This window comes from Ips typographus, linkage group LG1 (assembly GCF_016097725.1).
Source record: "Ips typographus isolate SLU linkage group LG1, UJ_Ityp_2.0, whole genome shotgun sequence".
NCBI classification, from domain to species: Eukaryota; Metazoa; Arthropoda; class Insecta; order Coleoptera; family Curculionidae; genus Ips; species Ips typographus.
Window position 1 is genome coordinate 5,545,346 of NC_138422.1, and position 21,266 is coordinate 5,566,611.

At 34.0% G+C, this 21,266-nt stretch overlaps 1 protein-coding gene across 4 annotated transcripts; it reads right to left on the minus strand.

The window, feature by feature from the left end:
• Positions 1-5,950: 5,950 nt before the first annotated feature.
• LOC145734613 ((E3-independent) E2 ubiquitin-conjugating enzyme UBE2O) lies at positions 5,951-21,143 on the minus strand. Of its 4 annotated transcripts, none has more exons than XM_081988111.1 (20): positions 20,830-21,143; positions 18,231-18,362; positions 18,079-18,174; positions 17,883-18,026; positions 17,637-17,824; positions 17,403-17,579; positions 17,184-17,347; positions 17,004-17,122; positions 16,729-16,947; positions 14,660-14,830; positions 14,471-14,596; positions 14,251-14,409; positions 14,095-14,190; positions 13,850-14,045; positions 13,470-13,633; positions 10,097-10,335; positions 7,769-8,019; positions 7,553-7,719; positions 6,658-6,828; positions 5,951-6,601 (listed from the first exon to the last, which is right to left on the minus strand). In XM_081988111.1, exons 1-20 carry the CDS (start codon positions 21,031-21,033, stop codon positions 6,458-6,460), a joined length of 3,327 nt encoding a protein of 1,108 aa, XP_081844237.1. In that variant the 5' UTR covers positions 21,034-21,143; the 3' UTR covers positions 5,951-6,457. The 4 variants fall into 4 exon arrangements, with proteins under 4 accessions (XP_081844237.1, XP_081844227.1, XP_081844221.1 ...); XM_081988101.1 differs by having other exon boundaries at positions 13,470-13,693; XM_081988095.1 differs by having other exon boundaries at positions 13,470-13,693; positions 17,004-17,131.
• Positions 21,144-21,266: the final 123 nt, after the last annotated feature.

Below are 21,266 nucleotides of genomic sequence, written 5' to 3' on the forward strand. Positions count from 1 at the left end.
CTACAGCCAAATTTTTTTCAATAAACTTTTTTTCAAAGCGCTGTGGGTTTGGCTAGAAGCACAACATAAATCGATTATGTTGTCTTTAGGATAAGGGATTTAAGTTATAAAGTAATCAGACCATTCCTTTACTTGTATGCTTGAAAGTTTACTTTTTCGCACGCATTTCAGATTAGCTCTCCTGTTTTACGTTAGTTCTGATCCAGTAAAAGGCCGCCTCCGGTGTTCAATTCCGACAAATTTCAGGCATTAGTATTTCAAATGCCACAAGGCCGTCAGATGAATCCACCGTTGTTGAATATCGGAGGCATGGTAAAACCGTTGGTAAAACTGCGGAGTTTCTGGGGATGGACATGGACGGTTCTTTGTCATGGAGACCGTACTGCGAGGGCTTGTGTGGTAAGATTGGTCAGCTTGGTTACCAGTCTAGAATGCTGAGAAATGTTTTGACTAAGGAGCAGCTTTTAAGCTTGTATTATGCTCAGGATATAGTAGATTGACTTGATTTGTTTCTGGGGAAGTTCACATGTTGCAAATAGCATATTTGCTTATAGGTATAGCTTTTATTACAGAAAAAGATAATAAGGATTATAGCCGGTGTATTGCCATTAACTTCTTATAGGGAGCTTTTCAAGAAATATAAAATTTTAATAGTGTCATCATTGTTTGTCTATTATATGTATTTATGTTTTTAAAAATAAATCCAAGTTTCTAAGAAACTCCGAGCTACATGTAATATTAATATAATAAAAAATCACCAAATATTCTAGGACCGAAAATTTACTATCCCCACTGCTTCTTTATTTAACCTCCCGTTTACCCTCAGTGTCAACTCTGCTCAAATGACCCCCCTCTCTCTAATGCTCTCTCTAACCGCCTTTCTCTCCTCCCTGTCACGCCGCGAGTCTTCTTCACCCCTCTCACATTCGCACTGCCCGTCCTGTTTGAGCCCCATTCGCTTTAGGTAGGCGGCCAGATAGCCATGGCCCGTCAGGAGCTGGTTGCCCCCGAAAGACAACGGCAATCTGTCCACCCCCACTTCCTTACAGAGCTGGTCTCTCCCTTTCGGGGTGGTGTCCCAACTCTGTTGCCACTCATTCATTCATCGCCCGCTTTATTCTCTTTCTCTCCCATAATTGGAACTGTTCCCACCTCCCTATTTCTCACCGCCATCTGGCATTCCTGGCTAGATCATCTGCCTTTGCAATCCCAGCGCTCTCTCTCCCTCTTCATTGCAAGCTCACCGCATATCCTTTGCAAGTGAGCTTCGTTACGGCACTCTTCACCAGTTCCACCAACCGGTGAACACTGGGTTTCCCCAGTATCATCACGGCAGTCAGGCAGTCCGTGTGTACCACGAAATTCCCCTTCCCCCAACCCCTATCTTTTTTAATGCCTCCCCTATCCCTAGGATCTCCGCTCTTAAACGGTCCCGTTCGTGATTCTCCCAAAAACTCCTCGTTTCTCCCCAAACCCCCTAGAGACCCACTCCCGTCCATCCCTCATAGCATCGACCCAGACGACCTGTTCCCCTTCCGTCGAGATCTCCTTCTGCTCCGTCCATATTCCCCAACCCGGATATGGTCTGTCTTCTGTTGCCCTGTCGCTCTCCCTTACTCTAATGTCTCGAAATGTGTCCTAGAATAACAAAAAAAAAAACGAGCACCCGGCATCAAAAACAACAGCTTGCCCTGATGAAGCAAAAATAAACTTGTAAAATGTTAGTTTTACTGTAAAATTTGGTTTCAAAACATTGATGATCCAACTCCCAAAACCTAACATCAAAAATTATTAATACTTCATTATCTCTCTTTATTTTTCTGAATTGAGAAAAAAGACAAACTATAGCTGATCACCCCCGTAAGGTAATATTCCAGATTGTAAAATGTGAAGCAAGGATGTGTTTAAACATTCTTGTTAACGCCTCTAATACGTAAATTACTTCTAGACCCCTGCCCCACGAAAGTATGTGTATTTTCCAATAACCAAAGAAGGCTTTTAGGGAAAATGTGAGGGTGTGTTCCGGAAAGAAAAGTAACTAAATCAGCCATAAATCATCCACATCTAGCTTTTAATTTTATTGAATAGGTTTACTTATCGTTATGAATCAAAAAAGCCCTCTATCTACTTTGCAATATTTAGCTTATAACATAATTAGGTAAAAAAACATCAGCATACAAAAATGTGTGTACATTCTTTAATCAAATATCCAACTCGAGCATGACTATATTATATTATCAATTATTACGTCTTATTGGTTTCACTCTATACTGAGATAAAACTATTCTGCATGGTTTATCAATTTGCATTAAAAGTAAAAGGAACACCACTTAATGCATTAAAAGTGAATCGGTTTTGAAATTTGAAAAAATTAATTATCGTTGCCCCATTAGGTATCCCTGTTACTTGGTAATAAAAGTTGGGTAACGATGAATTACAGTTTGTTGACCGAGGAACACCGTCCGTGAAAATTATTATCATTACACGCTGAAATTCCCACACTCTAATATCACATTTAATGTTTATTTAGTATTTATGTTGGATTAAATAGTAATTTGTATGAACCTCAACGGTTTTGCATGGTAATATTCATGAGGAGTAATAATATGTCATTGCACTCCCAAATACAATAAAAACAAATATTTTATTTTATTTTCAGTGATCATCATCAAATCAGTTATATTATGTCAATCAGTAATAGTATTTTTTTAATATTGTATTTATTACAGTATTCAAATCGCCATAAATTACCCATGTGACATTTGTTTCAGTGAAGGAAGGAAATATGGCCAGTGGCGGATCCAAGGGGAGATCTATTAAGCTTGAAAGCTCCCCCCCTCACAGCATAACCCGAGGGGTAATAGTTATATTGCAATTGCCTTTTTTTAAATGGGAGGGATTTAAAAGTGTTGAAAATGGGTGACCCATTTTCAGCACTTTTATAGGGTATCTCGCCTACTATTAAAGATACCTGATTTTCTGTAAAATTAAACATGACGTAAGTATACACGGAAAAACACTACACGACAGAATCAGAAGCGAATACCTTAAACAACAGAGCAAGCTACAGGATATAGGAAGGTGGGTAGACAGAGAAGAAAATACTGGAATAAACACGTAAACAGAATGGAAAGACAAGACTTGGAAAAAATCGCAAAAACAAACAATCCTGTCGGAAAACAAACCCAAGGCAGAGTGCTGGACATCAACGTCCAAAAGAGGCATAATGGGACAAAACAGGCATTAGCCTATCTATATGGATACCCATATTAGAAAGAAAGAAGAAGAAACAAGGCGTCAGCAGAATTTTCAAAACTCTTTTTGTTTTGAAGTTGCAGTCCCATATAGGTAGGCTAATGCCTGTTTTGTCGTAAGGAGGGCCATCTGCAAGGATGGGATAAGTATTGCTGTGTAATGATATACAGGAGTATATTAAAAGATTTATAAAAATACGATACTTTTCTCAGTATCTAAGTTTTGCTCCTAATGAATTATGAAATATGTCTTAATAGCGGTCGACACTTAAAATTCGTTTAAAATTAAAAGTGAAATTATGCATTCTGCGATAGCCGTCATTGTATCTACAATAAACAAACCATAATAGAGTAAGCTTGTCTAATAGTCGATCAATTTATCTTTTGTGCTTAATAACATGCAAATACGAAAAACCGCACATCCGGAAATCAGACCTGCGACTAATAAACTAAAATAAGATTACGTTATAGAAACTCGTTTAAGCAAATAAAATCTTTAACGGTTTTCTTTATTTTTTTGAGGACAGTTAACTTTTACTGTATTAACCTTTATTTTTTATACAGGGTGCTTGTTTTATTAACCTCACCACTTTTTGACCCAAATGTCCATGTCGGAGTAAAAAAACATTTTATTAACAAAATAAGATAAAATGTCATCACTCACAAATTAAAATAGCTGTCAAAGTAACAGTTGCGATATAGTGTCACAACTGAACGCGTGATTTACGAGACCACCTATAACTGGAATACTGCTAGCTAGCCATATTATTGCTATCATGCTAACTAGAGCTGGGAATTCGCCATAATTCATTTTTCCTCATTTATAAATATAGGTACTCTATATTAGAGTTAGTCAGTCTAGCCTTGTACTTGTTAAGACGTATTTTAATCTTCTAATTTAGTAGAAACGGCTCCGTTCCGTGAGTAATGACCAGTACGGGTAGGTAATGCGTGTTTTCATTATCTTTTCAAAGCTAGTGAGTAATAGCATATTATTAAACAGTCGTAGAAAAATTATATTTTTTAACGAGCGTATATAACGATTGATAGGTTATTGTTGAGTGAATAATAACCATTATAGGGTATAATGGGTATTATACTATAGTGTGTGATGGAATACTAAATAAAAATACTGTATAAACGACATAAAAATTTTGTATTGAAGAAACACTATAAAATATTACATCCTAAATAACAAGCAGATTAAATTACTAATTATTCAGGAAGAGCAGTTATTAACCTGTTAAATGAGTTGTGAACCGTAGATAAACGAGTTGATTGAGTTTTTTATAAAAACAATTACTATAACCAGTACATACAAAGTGTAAACTGTCCAATTTATTTATGATGTTCATAAATATTGTTTATCTACTTTTATCATTTTATAATGATATTTTATATAAAATTTGTTTCCAAAGTTACTTACATGTTAAAAAAATATATACACTGTGTGTAAAAAGTTCGGCTACCCCGAATGACATACGACTTATGAAAAAACATCCTATACAAGAATTGAGGCATTTGACCGTTATATGACATTCAAGAATATACAGGGTGATATACGTGTAAAGGAGGAAAAGTGACAATGGTAAAGTGTCTTCTGTTATCTTATCAAATGAATTAGTAAAAAAATAAAAACTAATTTCCAAAAAGTACTAAGAAATTTTAAGTTTTTAAAGCGGCATTTTGATCGACTCCTAATTGCTTAATTTTGCCCCAATTTAAACTTCCATGGTGAGGCTCGTAAAAATATCAGGGTTGCCGGACTTTTTACACACAGTGTAGGTCGCAATTCGAAAACTGTGCGGGCCTTTTCACCCCCAACAGCTGAAATATAAATTGATTCAACCGACTGTTTGATAAATGTATTTGTTTTTATCAGTTTGATCCATTTTACATTTTCAAATAAGCTTTGAAAGAGAGACATCATGTCAATATTTTTCTGACGCGTGTAATGTGGGTGGTCAAACAGTTTCCAACCAAATTTTTGAATTTGTTTCAAAATTTTAAAATTTGGTTTGGGGACTGTTCGTTCTATTACCCACTTTCATTAAGCGACTTCTTTTTGTTCCTGCATTTAATAAAGCGGCTTGGATAAAAATTCGAAAATAGCGATAACCTGAAAACAACGGGTATGCAGTGGTTCAACTCCCAAGTGGCGGACTTCTTTGTAGAGGGGCTAAGACAACTTGTCCCCAGATAGACCAAGTGTTTGGAATTAAATGACGATTTTGTAGAGAAGTAAACAAATGTCAAATAAAAAAAAACCTGAAAACCAATTTGATTTATAACGCATTTTTTATTTTATGTTAAAACGACCATTTAAGATTTTGCCTGAAACAATTTGCAACGCCTTCAACGGAAAACGCGTAAAGTTGGAGAAATCCAATTTTTATTCATACAAAAAATGGGTAGAAAAACTGCAAAAACGCATTTGTGTATTTTAACATATTTTTATATTTAGATTTTCACGTGTCTCTCACATTTTTTCGTTTACTCCATAGGTGCGCCACCTGGAGGTAGAGTTAGAAATGTCTTTCATACTTTCTGACATATGATGGATAACCTCTCTGTTAATGAAATTCTTCTTTCCTTAAATCAACTTGGACAGTGGGTGACAAATATCATACTTCAAAATGACCCTGTAAATGTTAAACATTTAACTTCATACCAAACACCATAATAAATGTTACACCTTGTACTAACTTTTTTTATTCTCAAAACAAATAAGTAATTAAAGATGTAGGAATGTTAAAAAGAAATCATTCCTATTGAACGGACTATATAAAATTACGTAGTCTACATCTATACCACAGCACTGATTGGAGAGTACAAAGAAACGTTTTGCGTTTCCTTCTCGGACGTATTTTTTCCGAAACAATTCTAAAAGTTGTCAATAAAATGTCTAAATGCAAAACAAAATCTCCGTAAAGAAAATAAATTAACTTTCTCTAAAGCAAGCAAAATAAACAATACTGACGCTAACGCTACTAATAATAAATAATAATCTAACACTACAAAAAAAAATAATAATGAATAGTATTTTTATTGAAGTAAAGAAAAAATCAGTAAATTAAGCCACTAAGGTGATTACAAGAAAACTGACAGTTACCACAAACAAATCTGGAAAACGAACAAAATAATTACGCGAATCGGTTTGAAACGAAAATCACCTGCCAGTTTTCAAACTAGAACTAATAAGTCTAGCTTTGTTTCAACTCGTTTTCAGATTCGTTTAAAGTGCTTTTCTTTTGTAAACCAGCTCTGAATTGTTTTAGTGCGTAATCCAGCGACAATTTTAATCCTTTGCTAACCGGTAGCAAGGGAAAATCTGGCTTTAACGGGTCCTGAAAATTGTTACAAGTGAGTACTCACGGTGTGGTCTTTTTGTACCAAAACTCACGTTATCCCTGCAATATGCCTCCAGTCGCTGGCACAGCAACTCTCCATTTTGGGCAAAATGACAGGCAATCTCTGTGCGGAACACTTCTGGGGGGTTGCGTAGTAGTTCGGTCATGCTTTGGACCAGCTTCAATATGACCAACTCGTTGTATGTTCTGGAGTTTTCATATCCCTGCAAAAAATAAACAAATGCATGTTGGTATGCATTTAACTTTACCGTAAAACAAGTTTGCCAGAAAACAATTAATTATTGAAAAAATTGAAAGTCAATATACTAAATAAGCCTAAAAACAAAAAATAACAGAACGAAAAGCGGGTTTTATAAATTTAAGCATCACAATACAACCCTTGTGTCAAACCAATCAAAATGGTTTGTTTTCTTGGAATGACAATTATGGTTCATTTTTAAAAATAAGAGGGTTTTACGGTTATTGGCAACACAGATATAATAACTAAAGAACAGTGTTCGAACCGGTTGGCTGAAAAATTCTAGTTCATCCAGAGAAACTTGGCGGCGCCACTACTGTCTTAAAGGTGGACTTATGGCCGTATTTATAGCAGACACTTGAGTGACACTTTCCACTTAAATCATCATTTACATGAAAAATGCGTTCTATAGATACAATTGTTTGGTCACATGATTAAAAACTGTCACTTAACTTCAAGTGACACTCTTTTAGGTCCCTCAAGTGCTACATTTGGCAACAAACCAATTGAGGATGAAGGCAATCATTTATTGAGAATTCCTAAACGTTACGAAAAGTTCTTTCTACGAAAGTTCTGAATTTTCTAGGCGATATCGTTTAAAAAAAGAAAATATGTATATTATTATCAATTATTACAACATTATTAAAGTCCTTTTATCAAAAAAACAACTTGTGTTGTGTATAACTTACCTGCTGTGTATCAGTCTGTTTTTCGTAACCGGCTTCATTGTAATAAGGCTCCGACACTAAAATCAACCCTTGTATAGACACGATGAGTTGCAACAACGTGCTATTAGGGCCCCAAACTTCAGTTCCCTTCCCCATCCACGTTCCCAACAAGGAAACGCATACCTTTCCTAAAAATATTACAATAAATATACATGAAATCTGCCTTGAATTAAATACCTTCAACGTATAGATTCGGGTTAAGCCTTTCGGAATTGTAACTGATGTAATGCACTAGCGGTGGACTACGAGGATAGTCGGGACTCAACTGGATATCAAATAAAAATAAACCATCTTCGTAAGGAGTTTTGGCGGGGCCTCGGATCATTACGCTTAATAAATCCACTCGGTTGCTGTATGAACGCACCCATACGTCGGCGGGTAGCGATTCTTTAAGCAGTTTGTACTCTTTCATCACAGCTTTGAGTAGCCTGTATAACAATGATAATACTTGTTATTAAAATTGTATTTAATACTAATGAAAATATACAAAATCAGTAGGCTGGCCTCTTGTAATTTCTTATGATAATGATAAAATCACGGTCAATTTACAGTTTTTCAAATTCCACGAAAAAAGTGTCACAAACGAGATATTATTTGTATGGTTATTTGAAATATTAATCGACGCGACGCAACATTCCTAGTGCCGATTTTTTAACTTTTTCAAATCTTTTGACTGATTAAAATTGCTTCAAATCATGGCATTAAGTTTGACGAAAAGTGGGATTACGTCAACAGGGGTTTTGCACCAAATTTATTTTTGGTTAAAACTTCTCTAAACATTAAGAGTATTTGGGTGATTTAATATAATACTTTCTTCCTCGTCTTGCATACATAGTAACCAGTTTTTTATACTTGATCATCTTGGTTTTGCTGTAAATTTAACTGTTTATTAAAAAAGTATAGTTTAAAACTGTAAAAATTGTTATCAAAATATCTGAAAATGGATTTGTCTCAAAATTGCTGAATTTTTTAAAAGTGAATTATGATGTGACCTTACCATTAAGTAAATAACTGAAAATAAAATGCTTCAAACTTCTAAACATAACAGGAAACTGCAATTTCTAAAAATAAAGCACCACCAAGAAGTTGCACACTTAAATCAAGACCAATCCTGTCAATAAACATCCTGTAAATTACTATCACCAGTGGGTGCTGGAACCTCTACAACCATATCAAAGGTGTCTTAAAAAGTAGGAAATGTTTAGAGCTACCTACTTATTTTAACTGAAAACTACTTATTTTGTTAAATACCACTTTTATCGCTATACTTTATGTTTGTCCACAAGTAGACTTAGAAGTACTGACTACTTTGGCAGTCTGGCAGTTGTATCGAAAAACCATTTTCCTTTCACTAATAATTGAGAAAAAACGAAAGGTCAATTAAGAACCCCGCTAAAACACAACAAAACAGCAAACTCTAAACGCGGCCTTACTGAAATTGTGCCTCGTGACGTCCCACTTCACCTAGTCCGCGCCTAATTTACGTATATACTGTAAAATCGCTACTGTTTGTCAAAATTAGAAAAAAACTTCGTTAGAACCATTCGTTTATATGTAACTAATCAATTCAACAAAACAAAGAAAAATGTGCAACGACTCTATTATGAGGACTTACCATATCTTAACATTATCTGTCAAAATCATTATTTGCCTTCCAACCTATCCTTAATCACATCGCCCCATTAGAACAGAACTATTCCGTGTTCAAAATTGTCGATTTTGGCTTTTCCGCTCTATTGTTACTTATGAGATCACTTTATTTAGGTTTCAAAATTTAATCTATGCGTTCAGATCAATTTCAAATTGAAGTGCCGACTGAACAGGAGAAAAATGATGAACATAGATTATTGTACCGTCCTTATTATAAGTATTGTATGGAATGTATGTTGTAAATAAATAAATAATGTATTTGATATTTTAAATGGCAATATTTTATTCAAAATTTTAAAAGCTACAAACCCCTCTCATGTAAAACTTCTGTGACTTGAATAGTTCTGCACTAAGGGAATAACATGTTATTGATGAGAAAGTTTCTGAACATTACTAAATTCTATTGAAGAACTGTGAGATTGCAAATTTTCTTATTATTGTGCTCTAAACCCACTATCTGAGCATTTGAGCTCTTGATTGTAATTAGTCACTTCCGTAAAATTTAAGGTTTATTCAGCAATTCAATTCCAAACTACCTAATTTTAATATTTATTTAAGGTACACTTTAAATCAATATTTTTTAGTCGAACAATTGGTTTTGAACCATAAAGTTCTTATTTAAGAGAAGCGCAACTTTTAAGGTTCAAGATCTTTCATACCCAAACTTTAATCAAAAGGAAAAATTATGAATCGCTGTGAAAGTCCAATATACATTTATTTCAGTTCAGAGTAATAGATTGATAAAATAATAAATAATAATTGACCCTGTTTCTTAATAGGAAAAAATATTAGCAGAATATTATATCACATTTCTTTGTAATGTAATATATTAAACAAACAAATCAATTTACTTACTTTTGCATATCAGCAGGTTCAAATTTGTTGGAATAGTAATGATGTGAAAGTGGGGCTTCTTCTATAACTATATACCACTCTGTTTCACCACCAGGCGGCGCAGCTACAGGTTTTTCAATTGTAGTAGAACTCGTTTTTTTGGGCCTAAACGGGCTGAGCAACGAAAACGAATCGTCTGGCGTTGTGGGATAACTGGGAAGAGGCGTAGCGCTCGCAGGAGTCGCTACGCTTTCTGTAGCCTAAGCATAATGAATTGTATTGTTTTATTATTAACTGCATAAAAATGTAAAGTACAGTTACACAAATAAATGAATTTGTATTCAATGTGAGAAAATGTAAACAAAAATAGGATGACGTAACAATGCACAATGACAGGTAAATGTTTTGAATCTGTCAAATGTAACATTTAAACAAGAACACTCACGTCACACTCAATACATTTATCCATCATTATGCATTGTTATATCCTTCAATTTTAGTGTGATTTTCTCCATAAATATGGAAAAGGAAACGTTTAGAAATTTGTCGCATGTAATGCTTCTTTCACAATGAACAACATGAACTTAATAGCTATTTATGATATATTATTATGTTATTAAGGCACGCATGTGAAAATTCGCATGAATGCCTTAAAAACACTTTTAATGCAAATACCATACAATATTTTTTCTACAAACGCAATAAAAATTTCAATGATTCTTTATATTTGAGAAATTCATTTTCTGCAACCAGTTCCATTTGTCAATAATTCCATAACAATCATTGTTGCCCTCAAAAATAAATTTCTTTTGTAGGCTGTCATTCAATTTAAAAATATTTTGTGAATAAGTTGCTACCTTCGTCGCATAAATGAATGAAGAAAGTGCTATGGAACAAGTACCGACAATAGTACGAAATAGCATTATTTGTTTTACTTTTTAACAGTGCTTTAAAACGCTTATTTTAAAGCACTAGTGCGATAAAATTCTATTTTTAATAGTTCAGTAGCGTGTTAAAAGTTGAAAATTCAACTTTCTTTTCTACAATCCGTTTGTAGAAAAAGTTATTTTTTTCAACGTTATACAGGGTAATTCAAATTCGACCCTCACCATTGGGATCTCGGAAACTATAAGAAATACGAGAAAGTTTAAATTGGGGCAAAGTTGCGCAATGTAAAGCTCAACCAAATGCAGTTTTAAAAATTTCGATTTTCCGAGTACTTCCGAAGATATCCGAAAAAAACTGAAAATTTGATTTTTTGTTTTTATTTATTTCTAATCTTGTTTGAAGAGATATTCCAAAACTAAAAGCACCTTTTCATTGCCACTTTTTCTCAGCTATTCGATGATGGATTCAAATTTGCCACACGACGTTTCGTTTTTTGGCAGCCATCATCAACTTTCTTTTTCCTTATGGGCGCCATATTGGATTTTTAGCCCACCAAATAGTACGTTTTATTCTGATTTTAGTGATGTATAATAATTTATTATTTGCTTCATAAATAACAAAATAATTCAATAAAAACTATTTTTACTTTAGTTATTGGCTTTGAGTTAATGGGCCGTTTTGTAAAATGTCATTATTTGACAGTACTTGTCAAACACGATAATTCGGACGATCATTAGAGCTTTTAGAGATTTTACCTTAGTTAGCTTTGAGTTAATGAGACGTTTTATGAAGATTACTTGGTAGTACTTGTCACACGCAATTGGCCTGAACATACTTAGTCACAAAGGTGTACACGTGACTTGACTTAAACCGGTTTATTCACTCGAAGAGCTTAGGCCACTCGCTACGCTTGTGGACCTAATTGTTCTTTTCGTGAATAAAAAATGGTTTAAGTCACTTGCTGTATAAATAACTATTAAATCACTCTGAATGACATTCGCCTATTTACAGATGTAAACAAACAAACATCAATGTTACATCTGCGGGGCGCGGTGCAAATTTAATAGAACTGTAATTTTAGTTTTTTTTTAATATAAGAAGTCGAAAGTATAAGACACGTGACTTAAACCGGTTTATTCACTCGAATAAATATGAATGAATAAAAAACGGTTGGTCACTTACTGTATAAATAACTATAAACTTGCACTTAACATTATACAAAATTGAAATTTGGCAAAAAATGAAGTTCTTAAAGTGATGATCTTTCTCCTGGAAACATAAATAAGCCTTTTAAGTTAGAGATAATGCTAACAAATCTCTTTTTCTGATTAACCTAAATAGTTCAGCAATGCTTGTATAATAATAACATTTTCTGCGGGGGTTTCTTTTCTAGATACATTTTTAACTATGATTGACGCTCTAACGATCGTCCGAATTATCGTGTTTGACAAGTACTGTCAAATAATGACATTTTTTAAAACGGCCCATTAACTCAAAGCCAATAACTAAAGTAAAAATAGTTTTTATTGAATTATTTTGTTATTTATGAAGCAAATCATAAGTTATTATACATCACTAAAATCAGAATAAAACGTACTATTTGGTGGGCTAAAAATCCAATATGGCGCCCATAAGAAAAAAGAAAGTTGATGATGACTGACAGAAAACGAAACGTCGTGTGGCAAATTTGTATCCATCATCGAATAGCTAAGAAAAAGTGGCAATGAAAAGATGCTTTTAGTTTTGGGATATCTCTTCAAATAAGGTTAGAAATAAATAAAAACAAAAAATCTAATTTTCAGTTTTTTTCGGATATCTTCGGAAGTACTCGAAAAATCAAAAATTTTAAAACAGCGTTTGGTTGAGCTTTAAATTGCGCAACTTTGCCCCAATTTAAACTTTCTCGTATCTCTTATGGTTTCTGAGATCCCAATGGTGAGGGTCGAATTTGAATTACCCTGTATACAGGGTGATTCACAACTTTATTGACTCGCAGGAAGGCCTTGTAGAGGATCTCAAAACAAGTCGAGTTGGAATTTAAGATTTTTTCTCAGGTCCATAATTAACGGGGTACAGGGCGTTACACAAAAAATATTGTTGATATTTTTCTGGCATTTTTACGATCTGTTTTATTTTAATACTACAAACATCGAGATATGATTTTTTCTGGCCTATTTTACATAATAGATTTAGTGAATTATCAAGGAATTAGCAAAATTATACGCAATATTAAAATTTCTATATGATTTTTTTAACTTGAAAGGGAATTATATGATGACAGAAAGGGAATTATTGGGGAGGAAAAATTAAAGGAATTAGTAAAAGTTTTGGGAGTTAGTGTACCCATTTCCTTCTGCGGTTTACCCCTCCTTCGGTGCGTTTTTAGCTTAAAACTACACTAAAATATACGTAAAAAATGAATAAGAAAATATTTGAGAAACAAATCGTATGAATAACATAAACCACAAAATCATGTATATGAACAAAAAAGTAAAAAAATTCCTACCTTGGTTAAAATGCTAAGTGCTTGACTGCCGCCTATGCGACTGATTATTTCTGCGTAGGCCAAATCCATTCGTACTTTCAACGTAGACAGGAGCTCGACGCAAAGATTTTCCTGGGAAATGTACGGAACGTCGGCGCCATCCGGAGATATAGGAGTTGTCGGCGCTAATAGCGTGGAAAGGAAAGATGATACAAATCTAAACACTGAGCCTAAAATGCCTGCAACTTGACGAAAGCAAAATGTACGACTTGCACGTACAACGCAAAAAAAAAAACAACAAAAACTAGGCTGTCTGAAATATACTCACAGCGTCTACATATTTATCTAAAGTTAAATGTTACGTTGGGAAGAAAAATTACACTTTTTTATGTAAAACTAACCTGTGACATCTTTATTCCCCTCCTTTTTCTCAATCTCCGCGTTGATTTTATTTTCTAATTTGATCATTTTTTTAATGTTCTCAGATTCGGCCAACTTAACTTTAGTGGCACCTAGACGACTTTCGTTAGAAAACAACCTGCCTTTCAGTTCGATGTTTTGCGCTTTTGCCTTTTCCTTGGCTTGCATCAAAAGAGCCTAAAGTCTAACATTTACTACACGCAACGTTATATTTAATGAAACTAACCTGGAAATGTTTACTCTTTAAACAGAAAAACGAAGTGCCTAAAAGTTTATCCAAGTAGCTTGAATTTTCATACACTAAAAGTAGGTCTTTAAGAATCTGGGAAAAAATAACAGTAAATGCAATAGTTATTGGATGTCAAGACAACAAAATACATACAGCAAAGTTTTCAGTGATTGTATGATTTTTGAAGGCTTCTTTCAAGTATACAATACGCGAGCGAACAAAATCCAAGCGGGCGGCCATACTTTGAAGTACTGTTTCATCAGTAAGATCACCACCAACATAGGATTCTATACTCTCAGTTTCCCATGACACCTGTTAAAATATTATTTTGCGTGTAATTGTATGCAATACCACCAATATTAGAAAATCTTACTTTGTCATCATCAGAGTAATCGTCACTCTCAGATAATGCATATTCTCCATTATCAGGTATCAGCTCAATATCTTGGGGCCAACAATTTTCTTGTTTACCTTCCAGCCACTGAACTATTACATATCCCTAAAATGAATTAATATAAACCCAGGTAATTAATATGTGAGACACGAAATGCACAAGACTAACCTGAATACAACTATCAATCACTTTTCCCATTTTGCCCTCCTGAACCGGTTTGGCTTTCACAATACTGCCTGGTCTAAATACAAACTTTGAATGTTTTTTGAGATCGTAGACGCTCAGTTCTTGACAATTCAGCGCTTCTGGTTTCTTAGCGTCCTCCGAATAGACAAACCACTAAAATAAGTTATTATAGTGTTAACTAAGGCTGAATTTTGTCAGGTGTCCAAGAGATATACAACCGGTTTCCTGGACATAGAAATTAAAATAGAAAATCAGTTTTTATTATTTTGCCTGTATCATTAATTTAATTTAAAAACTTCTTGATGAAAAAAATTAGTATGTAAACAGAACACTTCTAATAATGCAGTCTGATCGTCATCATCTTGCTCTTCTTCTACAATCGTAGAAATAAGGAAAATTATGTTTGTATGCATTATTTTAGCACACATGTCTCAAATTAATATTTAATTACCACAACCATATCTAACAGCTGACAGCGAAGTAACATGTGCATGAAATGGTATCTGTTCTGGTGGTCTCTGTTCAGTGACTTCTGACTCATACTACCAGTTATCGTCAGTTTGATGGTTTGATTGTCAGATTATTTTGACGTTTTTATTTTTCGTAAATAAATAGTGCGTCATTTTCTATAGAGCTGTTCTATATCCAAAATGCCATTTAGGTATAGTGAAAAGGAACAAATTTTCATATCAGAATTAATTTGAATTACCAGAAACCTCTAAATTCTCCTGACAATTTTTTAAAAATCGTCTTATTTAAGTGTCTTAAATCTTCCCGAAGGTGTTTTAAATGGTCAGAAGTCTGTAGGACTCTTTTAAATGTGCCAAAGACTGCTTCTAAAATGCTACTGAGAACTTTCTGAAAAGTACCAGAGCCCTCTACAACTGTCCCAAAACTGTTTTAAATTGTCAGTGGCCTATAAGACCATTTTGAAAGTTCCATATACCTCTAAATGCAATTGATAACCTTCTAAAAAGTCAAAAAGGCCTCTACAAGGGTCTTAAATCTTCCCACAGTTGTTTTAAATTGTCAGAGTCCTCTAGGCCGTTATGAATGTGTCAAAAACCTCTAAATGCTATTGAAAACCTTCTAAAAAGTGCCAAAGGCATCTACAAATGTATACAATATTCCAAGAGTTGTTTTAAATTGTCAGAGGCCTCTAGGACCGTTTTAAATGTACCAAAGACTTCTAGATGCTACAAAGAACTTTCTGCAAAGGTCCAGAGTCCTCTACAACTGTCTTAAACTTTCCCAGAACTGTTTTAAATTGCCAGAGGCCTCTAGAACCATTTTGAAAGTTACATATACTACCCTTTTTTTACTATTAAACGATATTAAGTTTAGTTTTTTAAGATAAAATGTTGATCTTTTTCCTCAATAATGACAATGATATTTAGAAAAAAATAGTTTTACCATCATGTCCCAACTCATTTTCACGTCGTCATGTTATCATAATAATGCCATAGTCCAGTTGGTTACTTAATGGCTGCATTCATAGGAACAAATCGATTAGCAATCGCTAGACAATTTTCTTCTGAATGCAGTGAAATAAACCAACCACTAATCAAAAAAGCATTACTTAAACCTAATTTTGTCCATAGAATTTAAAATCAGATTTTTCGATTACTAACGTTTTTGGCCGCATTCAAGAACACATCGATTAGCTTTCGCTAGACAATTTTCTTATGAATGCACTGAAATATATCGATCCCCAATCAAAAAAGCATTACTTAACCGTCATTTTGTCCATCGAATTTAAAATCCGATTTTTCGATTGCAAATCGATTTGTTTTTATGAATGTGGCCATTGTGATTAATGTCCAAATATACTTCATTCAACCTAATAAATATATAAGGTTTTAGTGACATTTTGAGAAATAATTGAATACCGCTCCAGCTTCCTTGCAATTTTCACTCATTCTAAAGAAGTTGGGAAATTGTGGAAAACATGCTATCATGAAAGATCTCGTGATATTATTTTTACACCTAATAAAGTTGGAGGTTCAAAATTGAAAAAAAAAATTGTACCTAAATTAATACTAAACATTTACCTTAACAGTTGCTGTTCGTTCCAAATAATCTACTTTCTGTACAACACCATAAGCAGTGTCCGATGTGTAAACTTGAGTAGTGTCCGTTACTACCCATTCGCCTGGAAAAAACTCATGATCATCTAAAGAAATTGAATAATAGAGCTGTGTCGACGGAATATCTTTTTCTTCTGTGCCATCCTGCCACACAACGGTTATCTTCGACTCCATGCAAATAATCTATAACTCCTCATTTAGCAAATTTTACTCATAAAAGTCTTCGTTAGAAACCGTACCTCTACAGGTAACGTATGACCAGAGCTTAATTCATGAGGTCTTGGAGGATAATACTTTTTCTTTGATACACTTTTAGTACCTGCCAGAGATGGAGATTGACTTGAAGCACCACTACCACCTGAAACGCCTACAAAACTTTCAACTCTTCCAAATTCCGTGAAGATGGTAAAATTACTAACCTTCATTATTGTCTTCGTCAGTGTCTTCCCCTTCTTCTGTCCACCACTCATCTTCGTTGTCATCCGCAGTAGGAAAAACTGGCGGATTACACTCAATAGCTGGAGTAGTTGGAGTAGTAGGGTATATTAGTGAAGTACTGCGAATACGCGGCACTCTAGAATTACTAATTAAGATTTTTTTTACAAAATTGAAACATTTTTCGTAAGTAGCAGTATTACATCTTAGAATTACAATTGACTATATGTCGCACTTTAGGCACCTCCGGGCGGTAAATTAACGATAATTTTTTAATCCAGTCTTTCTTCTTTAACAAAACATCATGGGAACTGAGTTTCAAAAATTTTCGGTCTAAAAGTTCCAAACAAGTATCACTTGGGTGCTCTAATACTTTCAACCTAAATAAAAACAAGTTTAGTACGACCAGAAAGCACACACACAGCTATTATGCATACTTTTTCACATCATCATTTGATATTTCGGTAATATGCGAGTAACCGGAAGTGTTACTGTATAAGGCCACCTCAATCACAACATCCGTAACATGCTGAACAGTAAATCTCTGTCTTTGCTGAATGTTTCTTTTCATCGTTTTAGTCTTCTTTATCCAATTAGCTTGTTCAAAATTCGCAGGAACGCAAATCTAATTTGCACACACACAACTAATAACAGGAATGTTGGAAATGTGACTTACAACTTACCACCTCTTGACCGGGATAATATATATCAATTGAAATTCTATTTCTTTTAGATAACCAATAATCCTCTATATCATTATTAATACTGGTAAGTACTTCAACTACAGAACCATCTTTTGAATGCAAGGTTACTAGTTGATCCACACTCTAAAACATCAAAAATTTGTAGGGTGGTTTAACTTTACCAAAAAAATCATACTTCAATGCGACCAAACTTTGTTTCAAAGCACACAGCATCATCCACATCGAGTGGCCTAACATTATGCAGTCGATCACTGCATACATGCTCAATTACCTATAAACGATAAAAATTATGTTTTATTGGGTCGCGTAAATTGCAACCTTGTCGACCTTATTAGTTCCTACAATTTGTACGGTGGCTGTCCTCTTAGACTCTTTACAGTACCCTCGTTGAGTTTCTTTACCTTTTTCAAGTCTTCGAATAATATCACCTGGTATTATACTTCTGTTCATCAAACGAACCTAATAAAATGTGGCAGTATTAACATTAGAAACTTGTAATTAAAAAAAATACTAAAATTACTCATGTTTCTTAAAATTGTTTATTATATTACTAAATTTAAAACACGATCGGTTTAGGTGAAACCCAATCAAGAGGGGTCCGAGAATAGTAGGATATCTAAATTCCTTATGGTGGGATAAAAATATCTCAAAGAAAAACAAAAAAAGAATAGGACCGACAATGGTTGAATCGGTTCTCTGTTATGGTTCGGAGGTTGAACATTGAATGCAGACCTAAAGGGAAGACTAACGGCAGTTGAGATGGACTACTTGAGAAGACAACATTTGTTGGGGATGCCAGACGAACGTTGGCCAAAGAAAATATTTAAGTGGAAGCCCCTAAAGAAAAGAAAGAGAAGAAGACCTCGACGCACATGAAACGAGGGAGTAAGAAGAGCGATGGAATCTAGAGGAGGAGCATGCCTTGGATCGAGAGGATTGGCGTAGGAAAACGGGAATACAGCTCTCTCCAAAAATGTAGTATATCTACTAGTTGGATATATAGGTTTTTGTTTTACTTTTTAACTTAAAACAACCACAAAACATCTTTTGTTGAATATTTTATTCCATAAACTAAAGTTGTTGTGGTTATAGGAACCGTAACCATCTTGCATAAAGCAACCGTTCTTAACTTTATTTTAACGATCAACTCAAAACTCAACTTAAGTTATTTTTATACATTACTGTTTATTATGTGTCTAGTTAAAAGAATAATAATTAATACCAATATTACCGACTTACGGATGTTCACCGAAAGGACTTTTGAGACAGGAAAAGTTACATTGCAAGAGGATGTCAACTTACCAGAAAAATCAGAAACCATCGTAAAGATTTACCTAATTGAATAAATCGACTCAAATCAACTTCAGCTGATAGAACCGAGCTTTGAGCAGCAAGATGCCGTGAAGAAGGGAGTGCTAGTAGCACGAACCCTAATTCAACTGAAGAACCGCCAGGCTTTTGTGAAAGTGGCTAACTTAAAGGAATGTGACCAAAGGTTAAAGAAAGGTAACATCATAGCCAAATCTGAGCCAGTAAAAAAATTATTATTTAACTTTTAATTTATTATTTACTAAACAAAGCGTAAGTGTAATTTATTAATAATAAAGTAGCTGCCAAGCTGTTGAAGTTAACCATAATGTAACAAAAAATGTGACCAAAATGAGAAAGTGAATCAAAAGAATAAAATATGAAAAAAATTGTTATTGAAACATAGTCATTTGAAAAGCCAAATTCTGAGTGAACTTCGAACAAAACCTTGTGGCTCACTCAGAATAATCCTGAATGAGACATAACCTTAAAACATTTACAAAAAGGGGCAATATGAATACACCAGGTGTCAGGAAAACAGTTCTTATTTTTGTTTGCGCTTGTAGGTGGTTTATTTAATGAAAAACACTTTAGATAAAAGTTGTAAAGCGCATTTTCGGCTATCAACTTTTAATTTTTCTTTTCTTTTTGTAATTAAAAAGGGAATAAGATTATATTGACTTGTGTATATTAACATAAGGTTTCTTAAATGCTTTTTTTGAAGAACTTTGTTTTTCTTAGCAACTGATGCTTGTTTAATTTGCAGACAATCAGTTGACATTACTGTGGTTAAAACTCTCATTTTTATTTGGTATATCCAAATAATTGAAATCCTGTAACTCTCTCGCAACTCACAACCAAGTTGCTGTGGTTGTTCAAGAACTGTTTTTTGTCAAAATAGTCAAAAACAGAAAAACGTCAATCAAAATGTGCTTTCTCTTGGATTAAAAAAGACCTTGAAAACTTCCCTGTAAACACAGAAGTACCAAATTTAATTAGTACCAATTTGGTCTTGGCTGTGTAAACCTGGTGATTGACATTTAAAATTGAATCACCCTCTATTATGCTGAGTTAACCTATAAACCCACTTTAGTCTTTTGACTAAGTCTACAGCCTGTAAAACTTCTTGATTCTGAATATCAAATCAAATAAAAGTTGCATTTTGACCTAAGTTAGTTGGAGTAAGATGAAAATGGTATGACAGTCATGTGAGACCTTGTGATAAGAAAAACAGGAAAAAAATAGAATAAATTGAAAAGTAAGTATATTTAAGGGGTGAAAGTCAAGCTTATTGAGGCTGTTCAGTTTTTGTATATGTTGTATTAGTATCACGTAACAATTAAAATACATAAAAAATAAAAATAATAGAATGTATTCCAAGGTCTAGGTATTCTAAAACTTCTGGAACAGCTTATCAACCACCGAAATGCCCTCATAGATATTCATTGTGAGTATTACTTAACATCTAATTAATCTAAGTATACAACAAATTACTAAGCAATATCAACAGTAGTTAGCATACATAAAAAGTTAATGGGGTATGAGTAATTGCATAAAAAAAATCATCATTGTGATGCTGATCAAAATCAAAAAGGCAAGAAAAGGTCTTAATACAAACCTTGCATTGGCGCCAAACTTGTTCCCTAGAGCAACTACTCCAGGAAACCCTAATTTCGCCCTTTTTCAGCACATTGAGATCATCCATATCATCGTTTAGCCCCTCATAGGAGTCCATAACCACCCCAAATATGATCTTCTTCTGCTTATCAAACCGGTAGACGATATCGTTGGAATAAAACTCTTTTACCTTGTCCTGCGACATTTTTACGGGCCGATTTCGCTACAAGGACACATGCGATCACTCAAATTTTGATGTCTTGGCAGGAAAAAAAAACGGCACAGTTGATGTTTTTTGGTGGCGCATGTCAAGGATGTAAACACAAAAAATTGCCGGAATGTCAACCAGCTGATTGCAATTTTGACAATTGACGGATTGATATTTACATGTTGGTCAATCTGATTTTAATTGAGATTAATTAATAGAGTTTGTCAGAA